The sequence below is a fragment of the Bos taurus genome, chromosome 7 (assembly GCF_002263795.3).
Source record: "Bos taurus isolate L1 Dominette 01449 registration number 42190680 breed Hereford chromosome 7, ARS-UCD2.0, whole genome shotgun sequence".
In the NCBI taxonomy this organism is placed as follows: domain Eukaryota; kingdom Metazoa; phylum Chordata; class Mammalia; order Artiodactyla; family Bovidae; genus Bos; species Bos taurus.
In genome coordinates, this window is record NC_037334.1 from 16,482,804 (window position 1) to 16,506,562 (window position 23,759).

Below are 23,759 nucleotides of genomic sequence, written 5' to 3' on the forward strand. Positions count from 1 at the left end.
CCTGGACCCGCAGGGCGGGGGCCACGTGGATGACGCGCGGGGCCACGCCCCCACCTTGGGACAGACCCGGAAGCGGCGGCGCCCCTAGGGAAAGATGGCGCCCTCGGGGCTGAAGGCGGTGGTAGGAGAAAGTGAGTGCCGCCCCCTGGGGGCGGGGGGCCGGGGGCGCACGGACTCTGGGAGTCTAGCGGCGGGGAGTTGGGGACCTGGCAGGACGTCGAGCACCTGACCCTCGAGGGGGTGCGCGGGGACTTGGCTCTCCCTTGAGGGAGCGGAACAAAGTTGGGAGACTAAACTCCGGGGACCGAAAGAAATCAGACTAAGGGTGGAGTAGACAGGCGTTGGGCATGGACTCCTGGACCCCCTAAAGAATGGGCGTGGGGAGGGCACCGCTGGACAGCCAGGCTCCGGCGTCTCTAAGCCGGGCAAAGTCCGGCGGGCTGGACTCTTGGGGCCCCATGTTGCGGACCGCGGCCGGGCCTGGGTGCGCTGGTCAGCGACCCCAGCTGGTGAGAGTGCTCAGGATGCGCGTCCAGGCTCCAATGCAGATCCAAGGGCGGGGGACGCCTTGCTCTTTGCCCGGCCCCCAGGAGTCCCTTGCAGCCTGGGGACCGTGGCATCCAGGCCTCGCGGGCCTGGTTCTTTCGTGGGGGGTGGGTGGAGGTCGTCCCCTCCCCCACCCCCGGTAGTTCCGGCCTCAGAGTCTTCTTCCGCCCTGGCAGTGCTGATAACAGTGGACAAGACACTTGCTGGGCGGGGCCGCCCTGGCCCTTTTGCCCACTCCCTCCACTAGGCAGAGCCGAGTGTGGCTCAAACTCCCCAAACCCCAACTGAAAAAGGAGCCTCCTCCTATGAAGGGATTGATGGAGAGACAGGAGAGCCATTGATTCCATTTTACAAATGAGGAAACTGAGGCTGGATATTGGGTAATGGGATGACCACAGCCAGGCATGTTTCAGACAGGGATCCAGGGGTCCTGCATTCTGGTTCAGGGTAAACGATGGAGGTGAAATGAGGGTGTGGCTGAAATCTACATGCCAGGAATACTCCAGTATATAGGGGGATGGAGAGCCCAGTTCTGGAGGCAGGTAGACCTGTTATGTGAGTCGTGGCTTTCCAGTTATTCGTTTATCTAAAGCATATTTATCTACTACTTATGCTCCAGGCACTTGCCACTTAGGTGCTGAGGGTCCTTAGGCAATTTCCTTCTCCTCTCTGAACCTCAGTGGCCCTGACTATAATTTGGGGGTGACCTCAGGAGCTACCTCAAAGGACTGAGGGGAGGAGTAAATGGGAGTTCCGATGGAAGTCCAGCCCAGGACCCAGAAAACTGGGGGGCACTGTGGGGCCAGAGGACCCCACATACTGAACCCACCCCTCATTTCCCTGCAGAAATTTTGAGCGGAGTCATTCGGAGCGTCAAGAAAGATGGAGAGTGGAAGGTAGGGGCGAGATAGAATGCCTTGTCCAAACCCATGTCAGGGGGCCCTGAATGTGGGACACCCCCCACCACTCCAGCTCCCCGAGGAGGCTGCTGGTCCACAGAGGTCACGTGGGTGGGTCTGGGTTGGGCTTGGGTAGGGTCCTGGGTCCTCTTGTTCAATCAGCTCATGAAGCTGAGAGACTTGCCCGTGGCTCCAGCCCCTTCTTGGGGACAGCTTCAACCTCTCCCACCCTCTTTTCTGTCCATTCCATCCGTCTGGACAGGTGCTCATCATGGACCACCCGAGCATGCGCATCTTGTCGTCCTGCTGCAAGATGTCAGACATCTTGGCTGAGGGCATCACCAGTGAGTGGCTACCTCAACCCCAGGCTTCCCAGCTGGGACCAGAGTGTGGGATCCCCTGAAATTGTCCAGGACTTCCAAGGATGCGGTTTCCTTTACAGACAGCCCTGATATGGCAACCCCTAGATAGTCAGACTTCCCACGCAAGGGGCTCCCTAGCTGCAACCCCTAAGGGGTCAGCCTCCCCAGCTGTGCAACCCCTTTGTGTGGAACCCCATGTGGGGCTTTCAGCGTGTGACCCCGAGAATGTGTAACTCTCAAAGGTCGATCCCCAGGAGGCGATGACTGTGTGATCCCGAATGTGCAGAGCCCTGCCCACATAGCTCTTAGTCCTGTGATCCATGGATGTGTCCCCTGAAGCTCAGGACCCTCAGGGAGTGTGCATATCCCCTCCTGCCTCTGCACCCCAAGTGTCCAGCTCCCTGAGTGTGCGACTCTGCATGTGCCCTGGCCCCAGTGCCATCCACACATGTCCCCTTTCTCTGTTCCTACTAGTTGTGGAGGACATCAACAAAAGACGAGAACCCATCCCCAGCCTGGAGGCTATTTATCTGCTGAGCCCCACGGAGAAGGTGCCTATGATAGTGTGTGTGTGTGTGTGGATGCGTGTGTGCGGGCATACATGTCTGTGTGTGTATGAGGGGCAGGCAGTGGCTGGGAGGTTGGGTCAGGGGTGGTCTGTCTAAGGGTACTTGGCCAGGCCTGGAGAGTGATCCACCTTCCCCAGTCGGTACAGGCCCTGATCGCAGATTTCCGGGGGACCCCGACCTTCACCTACAAAGCCGCACACGTCTTCTTCACCGACAGTGAGTGAGGAGAGCCGGGTAGGGGTACGGTGTGGGGGTCAGGGTAAGGGGGTGTGAGGGCTGCCCTGGCCTGATGCCCCGTCTTGCCCATTCCCAGCCTGCCCTGAGCCCCTGTTCAGTGAGCTGGGTCGCTCCCGTCTGGCAAAGGTGGTGAAGACGCTGAAAGAGATCCACCTTGCCTTCCTCCCATACGAAGCTCAGGTATAGCCCAGCCCACTTCTGGGTAGGAAGTGGGGCTTCGTCACCAAGTATCCCAGGTTCCCTCAGAAATAGGCAAGGTGATAAGCAGAGAGGGTGCTGAATCAGAAAGGAAAGCAGCTAACAACCGGTGGAATGAGCTCTTAGCGGGAGTCACCTGGAGTTCCGTCTTCCTGGGCAATAGCAGGGGGGCAGCATGCAGCTCACTGCTTGTCTTCCCCCACAAGGCAGAGGGGGCTGGGGTATTCCACAAAACAGCAGTCAGGGGGCTGCCCCAGGCCTGCAAAGCAGGCTCCAGAGACCGGAGGAAGCCCCGGGGAGTGGCACATGGCCGCGGCTGGAGTTGGGCAGGGGCGCACCTCCAGCAGTGGTGGCTCTGTGTCCTCGCAGGTGTTCTCCCTGGATGCCCCCCACAGCACCTACAACCTCTACTGCCCCTTCCGGGCGGGCGAGAGAGCACGGCAGCTGGAGGCACTGGCCCAGCAGATCGCCACCCTGTGCGCCACTCTGCAAGAGTACCCGGCCATCCGCTACCGCAAGTGGGTCCCCAGCCAGATGCCGCCCTGACCTTGACCCCATCCTGCTTCCAACCTTGCACCTCTCTTCCAACCCCAGCTCCAGTCCTCACCCTGACCCCTGACTCCCATCCCTAACCCCATCCCTGACTCCCAGTCTGTGCCGACTGGCCCTCCCAAACCCCACACCCTGAGGCACCCACCCCGTGTCTGCCCACCCCATCCCCAGGGGCCCAGAGGACACAGCACAGCTGGCCCATGCCGTCCTAGCCAAGCTGAACGCCTTTAAGGCAGACACTCCCAACCTGGGCGAGGTGAGGGGGCTTTCTGGGGAGGTGGAGGGAGGCCCCAGCCAGGGTCAGGGTCAATGGCTTCATCCCCCTGCCCACCCCTTGCACCCCAGGGCCCTGAGAAGACTCGCTCACAGCTGCTCATCATGGACCGGGCGGCTGACCCCGTGTCCCCCTTGCTGCATGAGCTCACCTTCCAGGCCATGGCCTACGACCTGCTGGACATCGACCAGGACACCTACAGGTGGGCAGACCCTGGAACTTATCCTCTGCTGTCACTGCAGACCCAGGTCCCTGGGCTTCAGCGAGCGCTCACAACCTTCATGTCTCTGGCTTTCCCAGGTACGAGACCACCGGGCTCAGTGAGGCCCGGGAGAAGGCGGTGCTGCTGGACGAGGATGATGACCTGTGGGTGGAGCTTCGACACATGCACATTGCGGACGTGTCCAAGTATGTGCATGCGCGTGCGTGTGCTCGCGGGGGGCACCGGGGTTGGGGGCCCTCTGGCACGAGGTCCCCACCCCTCCCTCCCATTATGGACCCATTCTGCATGAATGCCTGTCAACGAGCCACACCCCTTTGCTGGCCTCCCCATGCCTTTCCAGTGTGGGCTCATACACGGCCTGTGTCCCCTGGCTGGCATCCCCGGGCCATGTGACTCCCCCACCCCCCAACTGTGCCCCCATATGACCGTCTCGGCACCAGTCCCCAACCTACCGCCTGCCCACTCTCACTGCCAGGAAGGTCACGGAGCTCCTAAAGAATTTCTGTGAGAGCAAGAGGCTGACCACAGACAAGGTAGGCTGTAGTGTGTAGGGTGCAGGCCCGGGGCAGGGTGGGCCACTTGGGAGGGGCGGGGCCTCAGTCTGGAGCCCCAGCCTAGACTGGGGGCCTCGGGTAGGCAGGGCCTGGCCTCATGCTCAGCCTTGTTCCCAGGCCAACATCAAAGACCTGTCTCATATCCTGAAAAAGATGCCACAGTACCAGAAGGAGCTGAACAAGGTGAGCAATAAGCGGGGACCAGGAACCTGCGTGCCTCCAACTGTCACCCTGTCTCCATCCTGACTCAGTCTCTGTTACCCCTGACTCCCACACCTACCCTGCAGTACTCTACACACCTGCATTTAGCTGATGACTGCATGAAGCATTTCAAGGGCTGCGTGGAGAAGCTGTGCAGCGTGGAGCAGGTGTGTGGGCCCTGGGCAGGGGTGGGGTCTGTATGGGCTGGGCTGGGAGTGGAGAGGCATTTCTGGGGCAGTCTGTGACTTGTGGGGGGTGGCCTGGCCTGGAAAAAAGTAGGACCTGGGTATGGGCTGGGGCCTCTGGAGAGGTGTGGCCTGTGTGAGGAGTGGGATCTGTCTCCTCTTGAGACTTGGAGTGTGGGCGTGGGGCCTGTGGGGCCAGCCCCTTGAAGAGGCAGTTTCTTGTGGGGAGGGCAGGCCCAAGGAGCTCAGATGGTAATCTGCCTGCAATGAGGGAGACCCAGGTTCGATCCCTGGGTCAGGAAGATCCCCTGGAGAAGGAAATGGCAACCCACTCCAGTATTCTTGCCTGGAGAATTCTATGGACAAAGGAGCCTGGTGGTCTACAGACCATGGGGTTATGAAGAGTCCGACACCACTGAGCAATTAACACACTGCTGCTGCTGCTGCTAAGTCACATCAGTCGTGTCCGATTCTGTGCGACCCCATAGATGGCAGCCCACCAGGCTCCCCCATCCCTGGGATTCTCCAGGCAAGAACACTGGAGTGGGTTGCCATTTCCATCTCCAATGCATAAAAGTGAAAAGTGAAAGTGAAGTCGCTCAGTCGTGTCCAACTCTTGGTGACCCCATGGACTGTAGCCTACCAGGCTCCTCCGTCCATGGGATTTTCCAGGCAAGAGTACTGGAGTGGGTTGCCATTGCCTTCTCCGAATTAACACACACACCCTTGGAAATGCGGGGCCTGTGGAGAGTTGTGGCCTGTGTGAGGGGTGTGGCCTGTGTGAGAGGTATGGCCTGTAGGGGAGGAGGCTAAACCTCCTAGAGGGTGAAGCCTATGGGGAGGAGGGGCCTGTGTGAGGGGTGGGACCTCACAGCGAACAGTGTGTAGAACCTTCAGAGACTGGTAGAGCAAAATGAAGCCCAGAGGTCTTGCTGAGGCCCATGGGGATGTCCCTGCCCTGCCCCGTCCCTCCACATGGTGTCTGACCCCTATGGCCCCCAGGACTTAGCCATGGGCTCAGACGCAGAGGGTGAGAAGATCAAGGACCCCATGAAGCTGATTGTACCGGTGCTACTGGACGCTGCAGTGCCAGCCTACGACAAGATCCGGGTTCTGTTGCTCTACATCCTGCTACGGAATGGTAGGTAGGGGGCCTGGAGTTGAAGAGGCGGGGGAGGTTGGTATACCATCATTCACCACGGTTTCTGGTGACTGTGGGAGGCTCTCACTCCTGCAGATGCCCCCACACACCAGGTACGCCAAACCCCGCAGATACCACTCTGGACCTTGGGCCACCCTCCATTGGCCTCCGTTGGCATGGAGACCCTCTGAATCTATTTTTAGGGCTCCTCCAAATTTAGCCCCCTCAACTGATTCCAGAGGCTCCTCCAATCTACCACCTCCTCTAGGATTCCCATCCAGAGTTCTAACATGAGGAATCCGCCCCCTCTGTGAGCGTAGGTGGCTCCCCCGGTCCCCAGGGTGTCCCGACTGCTGGATGCCCCCACCCCAAGCCCCTCAAGCCAGAAGCCTGTGTGGCCACCTCTCCACCCTCCCCCTTGCCCACCACCACCCTGTGAGCCTCCACATAAGCCCCGCCCTCCGGCCGCCTCCAGGTGTGAGCGAGGAGAACCTGGCCAAGCTGATTCAGCACGCCAATGTGCAGGCACACAGCAACCTCATCAGGAACCTGGAGCAGCTGGGGGGCACTGTCACCAACCCTGGGGTATGCTGGGCAGGGAGAGGGCACTGAGTCAGAGGGGGGTGACTGGGGTCAGAGGGCACATCACCAGGGCGGGGACACACCAGGCGTGATGTGGTTCTGGGAGCACGGGGAGCCCTGAGTAGGGTCTGGGGATTGGGGGGCAGCAGGGCTGTTCCGAGTCTCAGAGTCACAGGAGAAGTGGGGGCCATGAGGCATAGAGCCCGAGTCCTAGTGGTGCTGCCGTGTGGGGCGTGTGGTCCACGTCCCACAGGTCGATAGCTGGGTCCCCAGCAGGGGACCCTGGGCTCCCGGAGGTCTCAGGGCCTCCAGTCCACCCGGAACACACTCAGCAGCTTCCTGGGCTCGGCTCTCAACACGTCCCTCCTCCCTCGACCTTGCCTCCGCTGCCGCTCGACTGCAGGCACCTCTCGTGTTCTCCCCCTGCCTGCCCTCTGCCTCTCTCCCAGGCGCCCCCGTCTGTCACCCTGTCCACCTCCTCTCAGTCCCCCTGTTTCTGTGTCCTCCGTCGTCAGTCCCCATCTCTCTCAGTCCTGATTTCTTCTTTGTCTCGTCTTGGTTTCATCACCTGTGTATTTCTTCCTCCCTCCCTCTTGTTTTCCTTCCTCGCTCTGTCTGCAACCTCCCCCAGCCCGACAAGCCCCATCCGTGACCTGCCTCCTTCTCCCTAATTCCCCCACCAACCCCACCCGCCCCACCTGTAGAGCTCTGGGACCACCAGCCGACTGGAGCGGAGGGAGCGCTCAGAGCCCACCTATCAGCTGTCTCGCTGGACCCCGGTCATCAAGGATGTGATGGAGGTACCGCTGGTAGGGGTGGGACCTGAGTTCCCCGATCCAGGCCATGCTCAGCCCCCTCCCTGCTCACTGTCCTAAGCCCCAGGGCTTAAGAGAAAATCCCTCATTACGGGCATCCCCGTGGCTCTGCCTGGGGTCTGGTGGCAACCCCATCCCACACTGGAGGAACAGGGGCGCATACAGAGAGAAGAGCTTCATCTTCTCTCCACTTGCTGGCCCCCTCTTCTGTCCCCCTCTATTCACTCCTGCCCCCCAGGACGCCACCTGGGTCCCACTTTGCCCTGCCCATACCAACCCCAGCCCCACTGTGGGAGCCAAAAGCAGCAGCAGCCTAAAAGACCTGGTCAGGGACCTGGCTTCCTGCTTCCTGCCGTCTGTATGGAGTCCTGGCATCTCTGCCTGCTTGGAGACCCCCTTATCCTTATGGATCCTGGATGCCTAGACCTCTGGGTTCCTGAGGGGTTAGGGGCTCAGAATCTTGGCTTCTCCAGGGGCTGGAGGTCCACACTCCTGGGTCCCTGAGGAGCTGAGCAGGAGCAGGGTCCTTAAGAAGCTAAGAGGCCGGGTCCTGGGTCATTAAGGGGCTGGAGGTACAGGTGGCAGCCCCTGTCTGCCAGGATCTTGGCCCGGGAACATACCCGATGGAGGAGGCTCCAGACCTTGGGCCTCATTGCCCGGGCCCCTCTCCTCAGCCTCCCTCTCCGGCCCTAGGATGCTGTGGAAGACCGGCTGGACCGGAAGCTGTGGCCCTTTGTGTCTGACCCTGCCCCCACATCCAGCTCCCAGGCTGCCGTCAGGTGAGGCCAGGGACACGCCCAGACCCACAGGAAGTAAGGCTTGGGGAAGGGGTGATCTGCTACCCAGTCTGACCTCCGCCTGCCTTCCTCGCACAGTGCCCGCTTCGGCCACTGGCACAAGAACAAGGCAGGCGTGGAGGCCCGGGCAGGGCCCCGGCTTATTGTCTACATCGTGGGTGGTGTGGCCATGTCAGAGATGCGGGCCGCCTACGAAGTTACCAGGGCCACTGATGGCAAGTGGGAGGTGCTCATCGGTGAGTGGCCAAGACTGGGGTCTCCTGGGGTGGGCAGGGGCTGGGAGCCCGACTCTCCCGCCTGTGGGTTCCTGGGGAACTGATAGCTGTGCACCTTCTGGGTCCCCAAACCCTGGAGCCTCTGCAGGGCTGGCATCTGGGAGCCCTAGGTGAGAAGGGTTAGGGCTTGGCTTCCCAGGAATGGGGTCCCCTGGGAGTGGACCCTTCCCTTTCCAGGAGGTGAGACTTCTGAGTCCTGAGAGCCAGGGTGTTCCTGAACGACCCTCTGGGTGGAAGGGTCAGGGGCCAAGGCCACTCTCGCAGCCCCTCCCTCCCGTCCAGGCTCCTCGCACATCCTCACCCCGACCCGCTTCCTGGATGATCTGAAGACTCTGGACCAGAAGCTAGAGGGTGTCTCCCTGCCCTGACCCCCGCCTGACCTGCTGCATCCCTTTCCAGAGAAATAAACTCCCATCTGCCAGCTGGCACCCACCTTGCTTTCTTTCCAAGGGAGCCATATGGGGCCCACCTCCCTTGGGTCCCGTCCCCTGACCTTGTGCCTCAGGCCCCACCCAACCCTGTTCTTCTAGAGGGCATTCCACACTCTTAAGGTGAACATGGACTCCAAGATCTACTAGCTTCCAGGTTCCAGCCAACATCTTGGGTTGGCCTTTCCAGAACCTGGGAACCAGTGATGGTTCTCTTGGCCACTCTGATGGGACCGTCAGTAGCAGAGTGTCAACAGACCAGACAGACTCCCCAGCCCTCTGGCACTGTCTCCTTGGGACTTGCAGCCACACAGATCAGGAGTCTTTTTCCGCTTGCTAAGATCAGAACTGGCACTTGTGTGAGGACAGGAGCACGGCAAACGATGCCTGCCCAGCTCCCATCCCAGAGAGTTGGAGCTCCTCCTGCTTCTTCCTCTCCATTTCCGGCAGGGTATTCACAGGGCTTCCTAACTGCAGGACTTATCAGGGACTTTACTGGGTGGATTAGTAATGCCGGGGCTGCCACAACCCAGTCCCACGTACCAGGTGACCTACACAACAGAAATTACTCTCTCCCATTTGTGGAGAGCAGGAGTCCAAGGTGAAGGTGTTGGCAGGGTTGATTTCTTCAAAGGCCCCTCTCCTTGGCGCATAGATGGCTTTCTTCTCCTTGTGTCCTCACATGCTCTTGCCTCTGTGCATATCTGTGTCCTAATCTCCTCTTAAGGACACCAGTCGTATTGGCTTAGAGTCTACACTAGTGACCTCATTTGGATTTAATTATCTTTTTTTTTTTTAATCACTTCTCTCCATTCTGGATCATCCCTTTGATTTATTCTCCCTGACTGACACTGTCAAAGAAAAATTTTTTTGGACTGCACCGACTCTTAATTCGGAGAAGGCACTGGCACCCCACTCCAGTACTCTTGCCTGGAAAATCCCATGGACAGAGGAGCCTGGTAGGCTGCAGTCCATGGGGTCGCTGAGGGTCGGACACAACTGAGCGACTTCACTTTCACTTTTCACTTTCATGCATTGGAGAAGGAAATGGCCACCCACTCCAGTGTTATTGCCTGGAGAATCCCAGGGACAGGGGAGCCTGGTGGGCTGCTGTCTATGGGGTCACACAGAGTCGGATGGACATGACTGAAGTGACTTAGCAGCAGCGACTCTTAATTGCAGCACACAGAATCTTTTGTTGCAGTATGTGGGATCTAGTTCCCCAGCCAGGGACGGAACCTGTGCCCCCTGAATTGAGAGCATGGAGTCTTAGCCACTGAACCACCAGGGAACTCCCAACTTAATGATCTTTCTGAAAGTCTTATCTCCAAATAGAGTCACGTTCTGAGGCATAGGGCTTAGGACTCCAGCATACGAATTTTCTGGGGGCACAGTTCAGTCCATAACCCTTAGCTAAAATCAGATGTGAATTTTACAGCCTGAATAAGAGCTATGAGGCCCCTTTCCTCTGAGGGCACAGACACATAGCCTGGTTAGAAGTCTGTATCACATGGGGCTAAGAGATCCCTGAGGACACCATAATCCACTCAGCCTGGGGCAGTCAGGGAAGGCTTCCAGGAGGAGGGGGCACTTAAGAGAATGTGAAGAGAAAGTGAAGAGGTGTTACCTGGGAAGGGAGGGGGTGTGTGGAGGCAAAAGCAAGACAGCAGAATGGAGCCAGTGGGAAAGGGTCTTGAGGGGTCAAGGTCTAATAGCCACCTGGGGCCTGAGTAAGAATATGACCCCTGAATATGACCGCTGCTGGAGTGATGGGAAACTGCAGAAGGGATCTCAGCAGGGTCAGGTGGGGTCCAAGTGTAATGTGGGTGATGGGACTCAGCTGGGATGGGTGCCTGGGGAGGGGACCCTGATGGGAGGATAAGCTGAATATCGTGACCACCCCCCTCCAGGTAGAGCACTACCCAACCTGTAATCGGAGTTGTGGCCCATCTGAGGTTGTGACCAAGAGAGTGTGGGCAGAAATGGGACACCTAGGCCCCTCCTTTCCCACCCACCGAAGACTTGGCCCTGATTTTGAGGTCACCTATCCTTTTTGTTTTTTTGGTGGGGGCAGGCTGTGCAACATGCGGGATCCCAGTTCCCCAACCGGGAATTGAAGTCTTGCCCCCTGCATAGGGAGTGTGGAATCCTAACCACTGGACTACTAGGGAAGTCCAGAGGTCACCTCTCCTTTTGAGAATTCAGAGAAATCTAAAGACACCCTAACTAGAAAAATCACACACACACAGTTTTGCAGGTGGGGCCTTGGAGAAGCAAAAACCCCCTCCAATTCAGCATTTCTTCTGAGATTTACAGGGCTTCTCTGGTGGCTAAGTGGGAAAGAATCTGCCTGCCAATGCAGGAGATGCAGGAGGGCATGGCAACCCACTCCAGTATTCTTGTCTGGAGAATCCCATGGACAGAGAAGCCTGGCAGCCTTATAGTCCATGGGGTCGCAAAAGAGTCGGACACGACTGAGCGACTAAACAACACCAATAGCAACAACTAAAACTTACGTGAAACTCCTAACAGGGCAGAAAGATGGACGTGCAAGGCCCTTGAGTAGATAGGATACAGGGAAGAAAGTGGGTCATCTCGGACCCCTGAGACATCCCGCCCTGGATGCGAGGCTCCCTTCACAGACTTGGCAGGGAAGCCTTTCAACTGGTGGGAGACACAATGGGAGGGAGATGGTTTTAAGAGTTTAACTTAAAAAAAAAATTGTTTATTTTTGTCCGCGGAGCACCTTAGTTCCCTGACCAGTGATGGAACCCGCATCTCCCCACAATGGAAGGGTGGGTTATAACTACTGGACCACCAGGGAAGTCCCCAAAATTTAACATTTAAACCTTGCTCTGGGAAGCCAGAGAAATATCAATAACCTCAGATATGCAGATGACACCACCTTTATGGAAGAAAGTGAAGAACTAAAGAGCCTCTTGATGAAAGTGAAGGAGGAGAGTGAAAAAGTTGGCTTAAAACTCAACATTCAGAAAACTAAGATCAGGGCATCCGTTCCAATCACTTCATGGAAAATAGATGGGGAAATAATGGAAACAGTGAGAGGCTTTATTTTGAGGGGCTCCAAAATCACTGCAGATGGTGACTGCAGTCATGAAATTTAAAAGATGCTTGCTCCTTGGAAAAAGGCTATGATCAACCTAGACAGCATATTAAACAAAGGTCCATCTAGTCAAAGCTATGGTTTTTCCAGTAGTCATGTATGGATGTGAGAGTTGGACTATAAAGAAAGCTGAGCTCAAGAAGAACTGATCCTGTTGAACTGTGGTGTTGGAGAAGACTTGAGAGTCCCTTGGACAGCAAGGAGATCCAACCAGTCCATCCTAAAGGAAATCAGTCCTGAATATTCACTGGAAGGACCGATGCTGAAGCTGAAACTCCAATACTTTGGCCACCTGATGCAAAGAACTGACTCATTGAAGAGACCCTGATGCTGGGAAAGTTTGAAGGGGGGAGAAGGGGACGACAGAGGATGAGATGTTTGGATGGCATCACTGACTCGATGGACATGAGTTTGAGTAAACTCTGGGAGTTGGTGATGGACAGGGAAGCCTGACATGCTGCAGTTCATGGGGTCTCAAAGAGTTGGACACAACTGAGTGAACTGAACTGAACTGGCCAAGCCAGGCTTCAGCAATACTCGAACCTTGAACTTCCAGATGTTCAAGCTGGTTTTAGAAAAGGCAAAGGAACCAGAGATCAAATTGCCAACATCCTCTGGATCATTGAAAAAGCAAGAGAGTTCCAGAAAAACATCTATTTCTGCTTTATTGACTATACCAAAGCCTTTGACTGTGTGGATCACAATAAACTGTGGAAAATTTTGAAAGAGAAGAGAATACCAGACCATCTGACCTGTCTCTTGAGAAACCTGTATTCAGGTCAGGAAGCAACAGTTAGAACTGGACATGGAACAACAGACTGGTTCCAAATAGGAAAAGGAGTACGTCAAGGCTGTATATTGTCACCCTGCTTATATAACTTCTATGCAGAGTACATCATGAGAAACGCTGGGCTGGAAGAAGCACAAGCTGGAATCAAGGTTGCCGGGAGAAATATCAATAACCTCAGATATGCAGGTGACACCACCCTTATGGCAGAAAGTGAAGAGGAACTAAAAAGCCTCTTGAAGAAAGTGAAAGAGGAGAGTGAAAAAGTTGGCTTAAAGCTCAACATTCCGAAAACAAAGATCATGGCATCTGGTCCCATCACTTCATGGGAAATAGATGGGGAAACAGTGGAAACAGTGTCAGACTTTATTTTGGGGGGCTCCAAAATCACGGTAGATGGTGATTGCAGCCATGAAATTAAAAGACACTTACTCCTTGGAAGGAAAGTTATGACCAACCTAGACAGCGTGTTAAAAAGCAGAGACATTACTTTGCCAACAAAGTTCTGTCTAGTCAAGGCTATGGTTTTTCCAGTGGTCATGTATGGATGTGAGAGTTGGACTATAAAGAAGGCTGAGTGCCGAAGAATTGATGCTTTTCAACTATGGTGTTGGAGAAGACTCTTGAGAGTCCCTTGGACAGCAAGGAGATCCAACCAGTCCATCCTAAAGGAGACCAGTCCTGGGTGTTCATTGGAAGGACTGATGTTGAAGCTGAAACTCCAATACTTTGGCCACCTCATGCGAAGAGTTGACTCATTGGAAAAGACCCTAATGCTGAAAGGGATTGGGGGCAGGAGGAGGGGACGACAGAGGATGAGATGGCTGGAAGGCATCACCGACTCGAGGGACATGGGTTTGGGTAGACTCCGGGAGTTGGGGGTGGACATGGAGGCCTGGCGTGCTGCGATTCATGGGGTCGCAAAGAGTCGGACACGACTGAGCGACTGAACTGAACTGAACTGAATTGGGAAGTCACGGTATTCCCTCCGGGGCCCGCTTAGGCAGGTAAACTCTCTGAGCGCAAGGGGGCGCTGTGGCTCAACTTGCCGGTTGCTTTGATCGAAAGATCAAAAAGCGTCTGTAACCGGGAATTTGGGTGACCCTAATTAGAGACCTCGCCGGTGGCGGGCCGCGGGGAGGGGGGATGGAGGAGGGAGAGTAGGTCATGAGTTACTCCGTAGTTCTCAGCGTCAACGAAACTCTGTTTAAATCGCCTCGGCCTCGGCCCCTTATTTGTACGTAAATGATGGTGTAAAATCTTCCACCTAAGGGCATTTTATTCTAAGAATATTCACGGACCCCACCCACCATGGACCAGAGCAGCCAGTAGTGTCAGTCCTGACCACGCCCCCAGGTATCACGCCAAGTGCCCCACGCGTTGCACAAAATTCTCAAAACCCTCTCAGGAGAGTAAACTCCAACCTTTATGCGTTCCATGATGCATTACGTCAGGGACTCCATGATGTCATGTCCCTACGGTCAGTCGGTGGCTGGGGTGAGGGCCAGGCGGGAGGTCTGTGATTTCCAACAACTCTCCGCATAAAGGTTTTAGCAGTCCTGGGTTCCTGCAAGTTTACACCTTAAAAAAAATTTTTTTTCTCTGCCTGGGGACGTTCAGGATCCTAGTTCCCCTACCAGGGATTGAAACTTGCCCCCTGAACTTCGGACCCCCAGGGAATTCCTTCCATCTCCCTTTTTAAATTAATTATTATTTTGTTGTTGTTGGCGGTGTCTGGAGGTTTGCAGGATCTTAGTTCCCCTACCAGAGAGTGAACCTAGGCCATGCAGGGAAAGCAAGGAGTCCTAACCACTGGATAGCCAGGGAATTCCTAAATCTACCCCCCCCCCCCCCGCCCCAGTATTTAAAACTTCCCTGGTGGCTCAGATGGTCACGAATCTGCCTGCAATGCAGGAGACCTGGGTTTGATTCCTGGGTCGGGAAGATCCCCCGGAGAAGAAAATGGCAACCCTCTCCAATATTCTTAACTGGAGAATCCCATGGACAGAGGAGCCTGGTGGGCGACAGTCCATGGGTCGCAAAAGAGTGGGACACGACTGAGCGACTTCACTTTCATGTAACTGTGTGTGTGCATGCTCAGTCATGTCAGACTCTGCAACCCCAGGGACTGTAGCCCGCCAGCTTTCTCTGTCTGTGGAATTTTCCAGGCAAGAATACTGGAGTGAGTTGCCAGTTCCTACTCCAATCTATATACCTATCTATTGCCAATAACTCTTGAGGATTATTTTCATCCCTGTCATTCCTCACACTGGAATCAGCTGGAATCCTTCTTCTTCTTAATTTTTTAATACGTATTTATTTGGCCTCACCAGGTCTTTAGGTGCAGCATATGAGATCTGGTTCCCTGACCAGGGATTGAACCCAGATCCCCTGCATTGGGAGCATGGAGTGTTAGCCACTGGACGACCAGGGAAGTCCCTGGAACCCTTCTTGAAAGGACTGTCCCTCAAAAACAACTGTAGTTGGTTTGTAGGGAAAGTAGCAACCTAAGGCTTTTTACCTATTACTTGTGGGTGTGGCTTAGGTCCCCAGGATCCCCAGGAGACAACTGAACACGTGAGCTCATCAGGGAGGCCTCGGGTGCAAACAGATGCCAGAGTCACTGTTGGGTCACAGTATAACCTGGGCAACACTTAGGAACTCCTGGCTGCCACAGTGATAATAATATATGGATGTGATATTAATATATACTATAATAATATAGTCTTGATGTAATAATACGTTATTATTATTGAATACCCAAAAGGGGTCTGGCTCTGGCCTGGGCGGTGTAGTTCCCAGGATGTACTAAGAAGGAGAGCCCCACAAAGTGAGAAGGGAATTCCTCAGGTGAGCAGCAGGGCTTGGGAAGGTCAGGAGGGCACCCCTGGGGTGGTGAGCACTGATGTTCTGGAGGGGGGAGTTGGGAACACATCACAGCAGAGGATGGTTCTCAGTCCATGCTATGCTGGGCAGGGGGCTTTTCTAAAGTATTATCTCCCCCAAATGACAGGAGGGAAAGGTTTGTGGTCTTGAATTTGCTCTACTTAAAAAAAAAGTGTGCTCAATTGCTAAGTCGTGTCTGACTCTGTGACCCCATGGACTGTAGCCCACCAGACTCCTCTGTCTATGGAATTCTCCAGGCAAGAATACTGGAGTGGGTTGCCATTTCCTTCTCCAGGGGATCTTCCCAACCCAGGGATCAAACCCAGGTCTCCAGCGTTGCAGGCAGATTCTTTACCGTCTGAGCCACCAGAGAAGCCCAAAATACTTGTTACAACATGAATAAACCTCAAACACACTATGCTAAGTGAAAGAAGCTTGATGCAAAAGAACACATATTGGGGAACTTGCCTGGTGGTCCAGTGGTTAAGACTTTGCTTTCTAATTCAGGGGTGACAGTTCCATCCCTGGTCAGGAAGCTAAGATCCCATTTGCCTCGAGGTCAAAAAAACAAAGACATGAAAAACAGAAGTAATATTGTAACAAATTCAATAAAAACTTTCAAAATGGTCCACATCAAAAAATCCTAAAAAAAAAAAAAACCACCACATAGTGTATGATTCTATTTATATGGAATGTCCAGAATAAGCAAATTCACAGACAGAAAGTGGTTGCCTAGGGATGGGATTGGGAATAGACAGGGACTGAAAAGCAGCACAGAATTCCTTTTAAGGGCAATGGAAATGTTCCAGAACTGGATTGCAGTGATGGCTGCGCACCCCTATGAAATTTTACTGCAGACCATCGAGTCCTGTACTTGAAATGGATAAATGTTGTAGCGTGTAAATTATACTTCAGTAAAGCTGCTTCTCAAAGCTATGTTTTTTTCCAGTAGTCATATAGGGATGTAAGAGTTCGACCATAAAGAAGGCTGAGTGCTGAAGAATTGATGCTTTCCAACTGTGGTATTGGGAGAAGACTCTTGAGAATCCTTTGGACAGCAAGGAGATCAAACCAGTCAATCCTAAAGGAAATCAATCCTGAATATTCATTGGAAGGACTGATGCTGAAGCTGAAGCTCCCATACTTTGGCCACCTGATGTGAAGAGCCGACTCATTGTAAAAGACCCTAATGCTGGGAAAGATTGAGGGCAGGAGAAGGGAGCAGCAGACGGTGAGATGGTTGGATGGCATCACCAACTCAATGGACATGAGTTTGTGCAAACTCTGGGAGATAGTGAAGGACAAGGGAGCCTCGTGGGCTGCAGTCCATGGTGTGGCAAAGAGTCAGACATGACTTAGTGACTGAACAACAAAAGCTGCTTTTAAAAAAGAACAAAAAAGTGAGGGTCTGGAGCTGCCAACTGAGCAAGGATGGTGGAGGTGGGATGGTGACCCTCTGCCCCCTGCCAGGGACACTGGCAGAGCAAGAAGTGCCCTAGGCCTTCAGGGGAGGAGCTGAGGGTTTCTGAGGAACCCAGTAGACATCAAGGAAGCAAAGCAAGCTTCCTTATTTTTTTTTTCTGTAAAGTTGCTCAAAATCTGAAAACAGAAATTAACCAACAGGTCCTGCTAAGAATATTGTGAAAAGGCTCCTAGGGGTGTGGAAATAGCCCCAAGAGTGGGAAAGTTCCATTCCTGTGGGGCCAAGATGGAGTCCCCAGGGCTGAGGTGTTGAGGGGTTGGGACAGGAAGAGGAAGTCTGGGTGGGGGACCCCTCCACCTTCAGTGACCACTCGGAGCTTTGATCCCTGTCAGCAGTTGGGGAAATTCTGGGGAAGTAATGAACAAAAAAGATGTTTATAAAACATTCATCATGCATTGCCTACGTAGATTCACATAAATTACACACTGGATGAAATAAGTCAGAGGGAGCAGACAAATACTGTCTGACCTTACGTAACTGTGGAATCTACTTTTTTCCCCTAGCTGTGTTGAGATAAGCTTACGATGTACAAAGTAGTGATTTAATACATACATACGGATAAAAGAAATCTTCCCATTATTGAGGTTTGGGGAAGTCGTTCTGGCTCCTACATGTGTGCTCAGTCATGTGCAACTCTTTGCGACCCCATGGACTGTAGCCTGTCAGGCTCCTCTATCCAAGAAAATTTCCAGGCAAAGAATACTGGAGCAGGTTGCCATTTCCTTCTCCAGGGGATCTTCCTGACCCAGGGATCGAACTTGTGTCTCCTATATTGGCCGGCGGAATTCTTTACCACTGGGCCACCTGGGTTAACTTGAACTTGATGCTAACTAGAACAGCCTGTTTGTAGCCTACCAAAGCTACATTGTACTTCGGCTTTAATTATTAAAGAAAAGGGCACATTGACCAGAAGTCAAGAATGTCCATATTCAAAATAAAAATTAAATGCCTCACTTCCTGGGACACCAGCGCTGGTCCTCCTTCAGTAATAAGACTCCTTTCCCAGGTGCCAAGGTCATACTGACTTGCTGTGCATGTGCCGGTCTGTTTCTTTGAAACTTTGAAGAAGTGTCTCCCTGACTTGTTTGATGTTCTTTATTTTAACAAGACATACAACAGAGCTAAAATCATGGTTCTCTGAGGCAGTTCCTCGGAGTCATCAGAGAGGCTGTCTTCTGGGCTATATTCCTCCGTTTGGCGCAAATAAACCTCTTCTCTCGGACTTCCGTACCAGTCAAGTAGTGAGGAGTCTGCGCTCTCACAGCTATGGGCCCGAGTTTGATTCCTGGTCAGGGAACTAAGATCCCAAAAGCTGGGTGGCATTAGAAGAAAAAAAAAAAACCTCTTCTATTTCTATTAGAGATGCCTTGGGCTTCCCAGGTGGCACTAGTGGTTAAAGAACCTGCCTGCCAATGCAGGAGATGTAAGAGATGGAGGTTTGATCCCTGGGTGAAGAAGATCCCTGGAGTAGGAAACCCACTCCAGTATTCTTTCTGGAGAATCCCATGGAGAGAGGAACCCAGCAGACTATAGTCCACAGAGTTGCAAAGAGTCAGGTACAACTGAAGTGACTTGGCATGCACACAGATGATTTATTGATTATTTGTGTTGACAATACTTTGCAAAACGATAACTACAATAAGGTTAGGTAGTATATCCAACTCTTCACATAGTTGTCCTGTGTGTTGTGAGAAATTTTTAGTTTTATGTCTTTTTTTGGCCACACTGCCCAGCTCCTGGGATCTTAGTTCCCGGATCAGGGATTGAATCAGTATCTTTGGCAGTAAAAGGGTGGAGCCCTAACCACTGGACTGCCAGGGAATTTCCAAGAACTTTTCAATTCTCCTTTCTTAGCGACCTTTCAATACACAATATGCAATATTGTTAACCATCATCCGTATGTTGTACATTACACCCCCAGACAGAATTTACTCCTCTTATAACTGGAAGTTTGTACCTTTCAACAAGCCTTAACCCATTTCTCTTACTTCCCAGGCCCTGGCAAACGCCAGTCTCTTTCTATGAGTTTGATTTTGTTTTTAAAGATTTATTTGTGAAATCTAAGAAAGCTGAGCCAGAACAACAGAGAACAGGATAGTGGTGACCAAGGGCTGGGTGGATGGGGACATGGGGAGATGTTTCTCGAAGGGGACAGACTTTCAGTTAGAAGATTAATAAATTCTGGGGACCTAACATACAGCACGGTGATTACAAGTGACACTGTATGTGTACTGGAAAGTTGCTAAGAGAGTAGGTCTTAAGTGTTCTCACCACACACACAAAAAGATAATTATGGGAGATGATGGAGGTGTTAACTAACCTTATGTGGTAGTCATTTTGCAACATACACATGTCACATCATCACGTTATACACCTTAAACCCAGGCAATGCTACATGTCAGTTTTATCTTGGTAAAGCTGCGGGAGGAGGAGTAGTCAATCATCACCCCGGCCGTGTAAGGTAGTCACTGAGAATACTTCCATTTTACAAAAGGGGAAACAGAGGCCCAGAGGTGTTTTAGCCACTTTCTCAAAGCTATGCAGCTAGTCAATGGCTGAGCTGGGGTTCCCAGGAAGGGGGCTGGACATCACCACCCCAGCATCCTTAAAACTCCTTGGCATCTGCTCTTGTTTGGATATGCTGGGCAGGGTGGGTGCAGGGGTGGGGGGGGCCCAGCACAAAGGGGCTGGAGAGACAGCTCATCCTGGGCCAGCAGGGCCCCAAGAGCTAGGCTGCCCCTTACTTTGTCCTCCATGTGTTCCCCCCACCTCATGATATGGGGGGAAAATGCCTTGGTTATAAGTAAGGACTTTGAGGGTTCTCCCTGGTGGTTCAGTGGTTAAGACGCTTCCACTGCAGGGGGCATGAGTTCAATCCTTGGTCTGGGAACTAAGATCCTGCAAGACCCACGCTGCAGCCAAAAAAACAGACTAAGCACCTTGGCACCTAACAAATCTGCGTCTGAAACCTTCCCTTTGAAAGTGACTCAGTCTCACCCAACATCAGTTTTCCCATCTGTGAAATGGGGTACGTGGTGGGGGGCTCTCAAGAAGCTTTGGCCAGGCTTTCCGTTCTGCCCCCACACCATTATCTTTTATTCTTTTAAAATTATATTATTTTTTATTATTCAAGTACAGTTGATTTACGATGTTGTGTTAGTTTCAGGTGTACAGAACAGAGATTCAGTTAGATATATAACATATGTATATGCTGCTGCTGCTGCTAAGTCGTTTCAGTCGTGTCTGACTCTGTGCGACCCCATAGATGGCAGCCCACCAGGCTCCCCCGTCCCTGGGATTCTCCAGGCAAGAACACTGGAGTGGGTTGCCATTTCCTTCTCCAATGCATGAAAGTGAAAAGTCAAAGTGAAGTCGCTCAGTCGTGTCCAACTCTTAGCGACCTCATGGACTGCAGCCTACCAGGCTCCTCCATCCATGGGATTTTCCAGGCAAGAGTACTGGAGTGAGGTGCCACGGCCTTCTCTGAACATATGTATATACACACATATATATTTCAGATTCATTTACCTTATAACTTATTATAAAATATTGAGTACAGTTCCTTGTGCTATACAGGAGGTCCTTGTTGGTCATCTAGTTTATAATAGTACTGTGTGTATATTAAGTCTAACCTAATTTATCCTTCCCTAATTTCCCCTTTGGTAGCCATAATTTTGTCTTCTGTGTCTGTGGATCTGTTTCTGTTTTGTAAACAAGTTCATTTGTATCTTTTTTAAGATTCCATGTATAAGCCATATCATATAGTATTTGTCTTGCTTTGTCTGACTTACTTCATCTAGTATGAGAATCACTAGGTCCATCCCTGTTGCTGCAAATGGCATTATTTCATCCTTTTTTTATCCCTGAGTAATATTCAATTGACATATATATGTCAACAGAATATATATTCCACATCTTCTTTATCCATCATCTGTTGATGGATAGATATTGAGATTGTTTCTGGAGTATTGTGAATAGTGTTTCTGTGAACATAGGGGTGCATGTATCCTTCTGAATTCTAGTTTTCTCCAGATATATGCCCAGGACTGGGATTTCTGGATTGTTATGGCAACTCTATTTTTAGTTTTTTGAGGAAGCTCCATCCTGTTCTCCATAGGAACTGTACCAGTTTACATTGCCACCAATAGTATAGGGGGGTCCCTTTTCTCCACACTCTCTCCAGCATTTATTGTTTGTAGACTTTTTGATGATGGCCATTCTGACCAGCATGAGGTATCTCACTATGGTTGTGATTTGCATTTCTCTAGTAATTATCAAGACTTTTACTTTTATCTTCTGTCATTCATGTGGGACAGGAAGCAAGTGTCAATGATTCATTTCTGATTGGCAGGGCTGCCTGTCATTGCTACATGCATTAGCCAAGTTATGTAGCAAGGCAGTAACCAGTCAGAATCGGGGGAAGGGAGTAACCAGTCAGAATCGTGGGTTGCCTATGCAAGTCAGTTTCACAAGAAGTGGCAACAGTTTCCAGTCTTCCAAGTGATACAGGCCTCTTTGTTCAAAACTACTTCAAGGGCAGATGTATATTAACAGAGGCAAGAACAAGCTGGTAACACTTGCAAATATTCAGGGGATCTACAGAGCACAAAAAAAAAAAAACAGTTGTTTGGGGCAGAAAAACACTTCCTTTCTGTGACTTCAGGACACATATTACCTTCAGCTCTTTGGGAGACTCCTTTTTTTCCAATTATAATTTGAATTATAAATATTTGGTTTACACAACTGTAATGATGGTTACACAACTGTACACATTTGTCAAAACTCATAGAACTCAGTAAAAAGAGTGAATTTTGCAGTATGTCAATTACACACAATTAAAAATAAAACCCAATACTTGGGAAAAACAAAACATTGATGCAGTATGCAGGTATATAGACTTGTCAAAATGCATCCAACTGAACATTTAAGATAGACATATTTTATTTTATGAAATTACACACAAAATCTATTTTTAAAAATTATAGGTGGGTGATTGCCCTATTGTGCTTTTAAAAGACCTGGTTCTAGAATTTTATTCGGTAGTATTAGATGTAAAATTACAGCCACTAGAGCTCAGTTTTGTTGGCAGAAATCAGGGAGAATGAAAGGATTTTTTAAAAAGAGAATTAAGTGGGACTTCCCTGGTGGTCCAGCGGCTTAGACCCCCTGTGAATTTAGGAGGCCGGGCTTTGATCCCTAGTCAGGGAATTAGATCCCATAAGCCATAACTAAGAGTTAGCGTGCCCTAACTAAGGATCCTGCACGCTGCAACTAAGACCCAGTGCAGCCAAATAAAATAAATAAATAAAATATATTTTTTCATAGAAGATAATTAAGGGACTGTTGATGACAATAATCAATAAACATCTATAATAAGAATAGAATAGGGCTTTACTAGAGCCAAACTGAGGACTATAACTCAGAAGACAGCCTCTCAGATTACTCTGAGGAAGTGCTCCGGAGAGGTATGGCTTTTCAGTGCAGTTTTATGTCTTGTCAGGGCTTCCCTCATAGCTCAGTTGGTAAAGAATCCACCTGCAATGCAGGAGACCCTCGTTCAATTCCTGGGTTGGGAAGATCCACTGGAGAAGGGATAAGCCACCCACTCCAGTATTCTTGGGCTTCCCTTGTGACTCAGCTGGTAAGAATCCACCTGCAATGAGGGAGACCTGGGTTTGGTTCCTGGGTTGGGAAGACCCCCTGGAGAAAGGAAAGGATACTCACTCCAGTATTCTGGCCTGGAGAATTCCATGAAGTTGAAGAAAGTGGAGAAAACCACTAGACCATTCAGGTATGACCTAAATCAAATCCTTTATGACTGTACAGTGGACATGAGAAATAGATTTAAGGGGCTAGATCTGATAGACAGAGTGCCTGATGAATTATGGACGGAGGTTCGTGACATTGTACAAGAGACAGGAATCAAGACCATCCCCAAGAAAAAGAAATGAAAAAACCAAAATGGCTGTCTAAGGAGGCCTTACAAATAGCTGTGAAATTAAGGGAAGCAAAAAGCAAAGCAGAAAAGGAAAGATATACCCATGTGAATGCAAGGTTCCAAAGAATAGCAAGGAGAGATGAGAAAGTCTTCCTCAGCAATCAATGCAAAGAAATAGAGGAAAACAATAGAATGGGAAAGACTAGAGATCTCTTCAAGAAAATTAGAGATACCAAGGGAACATTTCATGCAAAGATGGGCTCAATAAAGGACAGAAATGGTAGGGACCTAACAGAAGCAGAAGATATTAAGAAGAGGTGGCAAGAATACACAGAAAAACTGTACAAAAAAGATCTTCATGGCCCAGATAATCACGATGGTGTGATCACTCAACTAGAGCCAGACATCCTGCAATGTGAAGTCAAATGGGCCTTAGGAAGCATCACTATGAACAAAGCTAGTGGAGGTGATGGAATTGAGTTGAGCTATTTCAAATCCTGAAAGATGATGCTGTGAAAGTGCTGCACTCAATATGCCAGCAAATTTGGAAAACTCAGCAGTGGCCACAGGACTGGAAAAGGTCAGTTTTCATTCCAATCCCAAAGAAAGGCAGTGCCAAAGAATGCTCAAACTACCGCACAATTGCACTCATCTCACACGCTAGTAAAGTAATGCTTTAAATTCTCCAAGCCAGGCTTCAGCA

General features: G+C 51.4%; 1 protein-coding gene across 3 annotated transcripts; it reads left to right on the forward strand.

The window, feature by feature from the left end:
* Positions 1–67: 67 nt before the first annotated feature.
* On the forward strand, positions 68–8,838 carry STXBP2 (syntaxin binding protein 2). 3 transcript variants are annotated; one of them, NM_001046208.2, is given in 19 exon segments: positions 68–131; positions 1,393–1,442; positions 1,708–1,789; positions 2,282–2,358; positions 2,514–2,592; positions 2,690–2,793; positions 3,181–3,329; positions 3,535–3,619; positions 3,709–3,839; positions 3,938–4,045; positions 4,336–4,393; positions 4,532–4,597; positions 4,702–4,782; positions 5,803–5,941; positions 6,417–6,526; positions 7,228–7,323; positions 8,032–8,117; positions 8,214–8,371; positions 8,693–8,838. In NM_001046208.2, coding segments are annotated over 19 exon segments (1,782 nt in total). In that variant the 5' UTR covers positions 68–94; the 3' UTR covers positions 8,779–8,838.
* The last annotated feature ends 14,921 nt before the right edge of the window (positions 8,839–23,759 follow it).

Bases quoted from the DNA above. Each gene is read 5' to 3' on its own strand.
- STXBP2 (XM_059888157.1), top strand. From the start codon at position 95: ATGGCGCCCTCGGGGCTGAAGGCGGTGGTAGGAGAAA. The intron at 1,790-2,281 runs GTGAGTGGCTAC...TGTTCCTACTAG, and splicing joins CTTGGCTGAGGGCATCACCA to TTGTGGAGGACATCAACAAA. The intron at 4,394-4,531 runs GTAGGCTGTAGT...CCTTGTTCCCAG, and splicing joins AGAGGCTGACCACAGACAAG to GCCAACATCAAAGACCTGTC.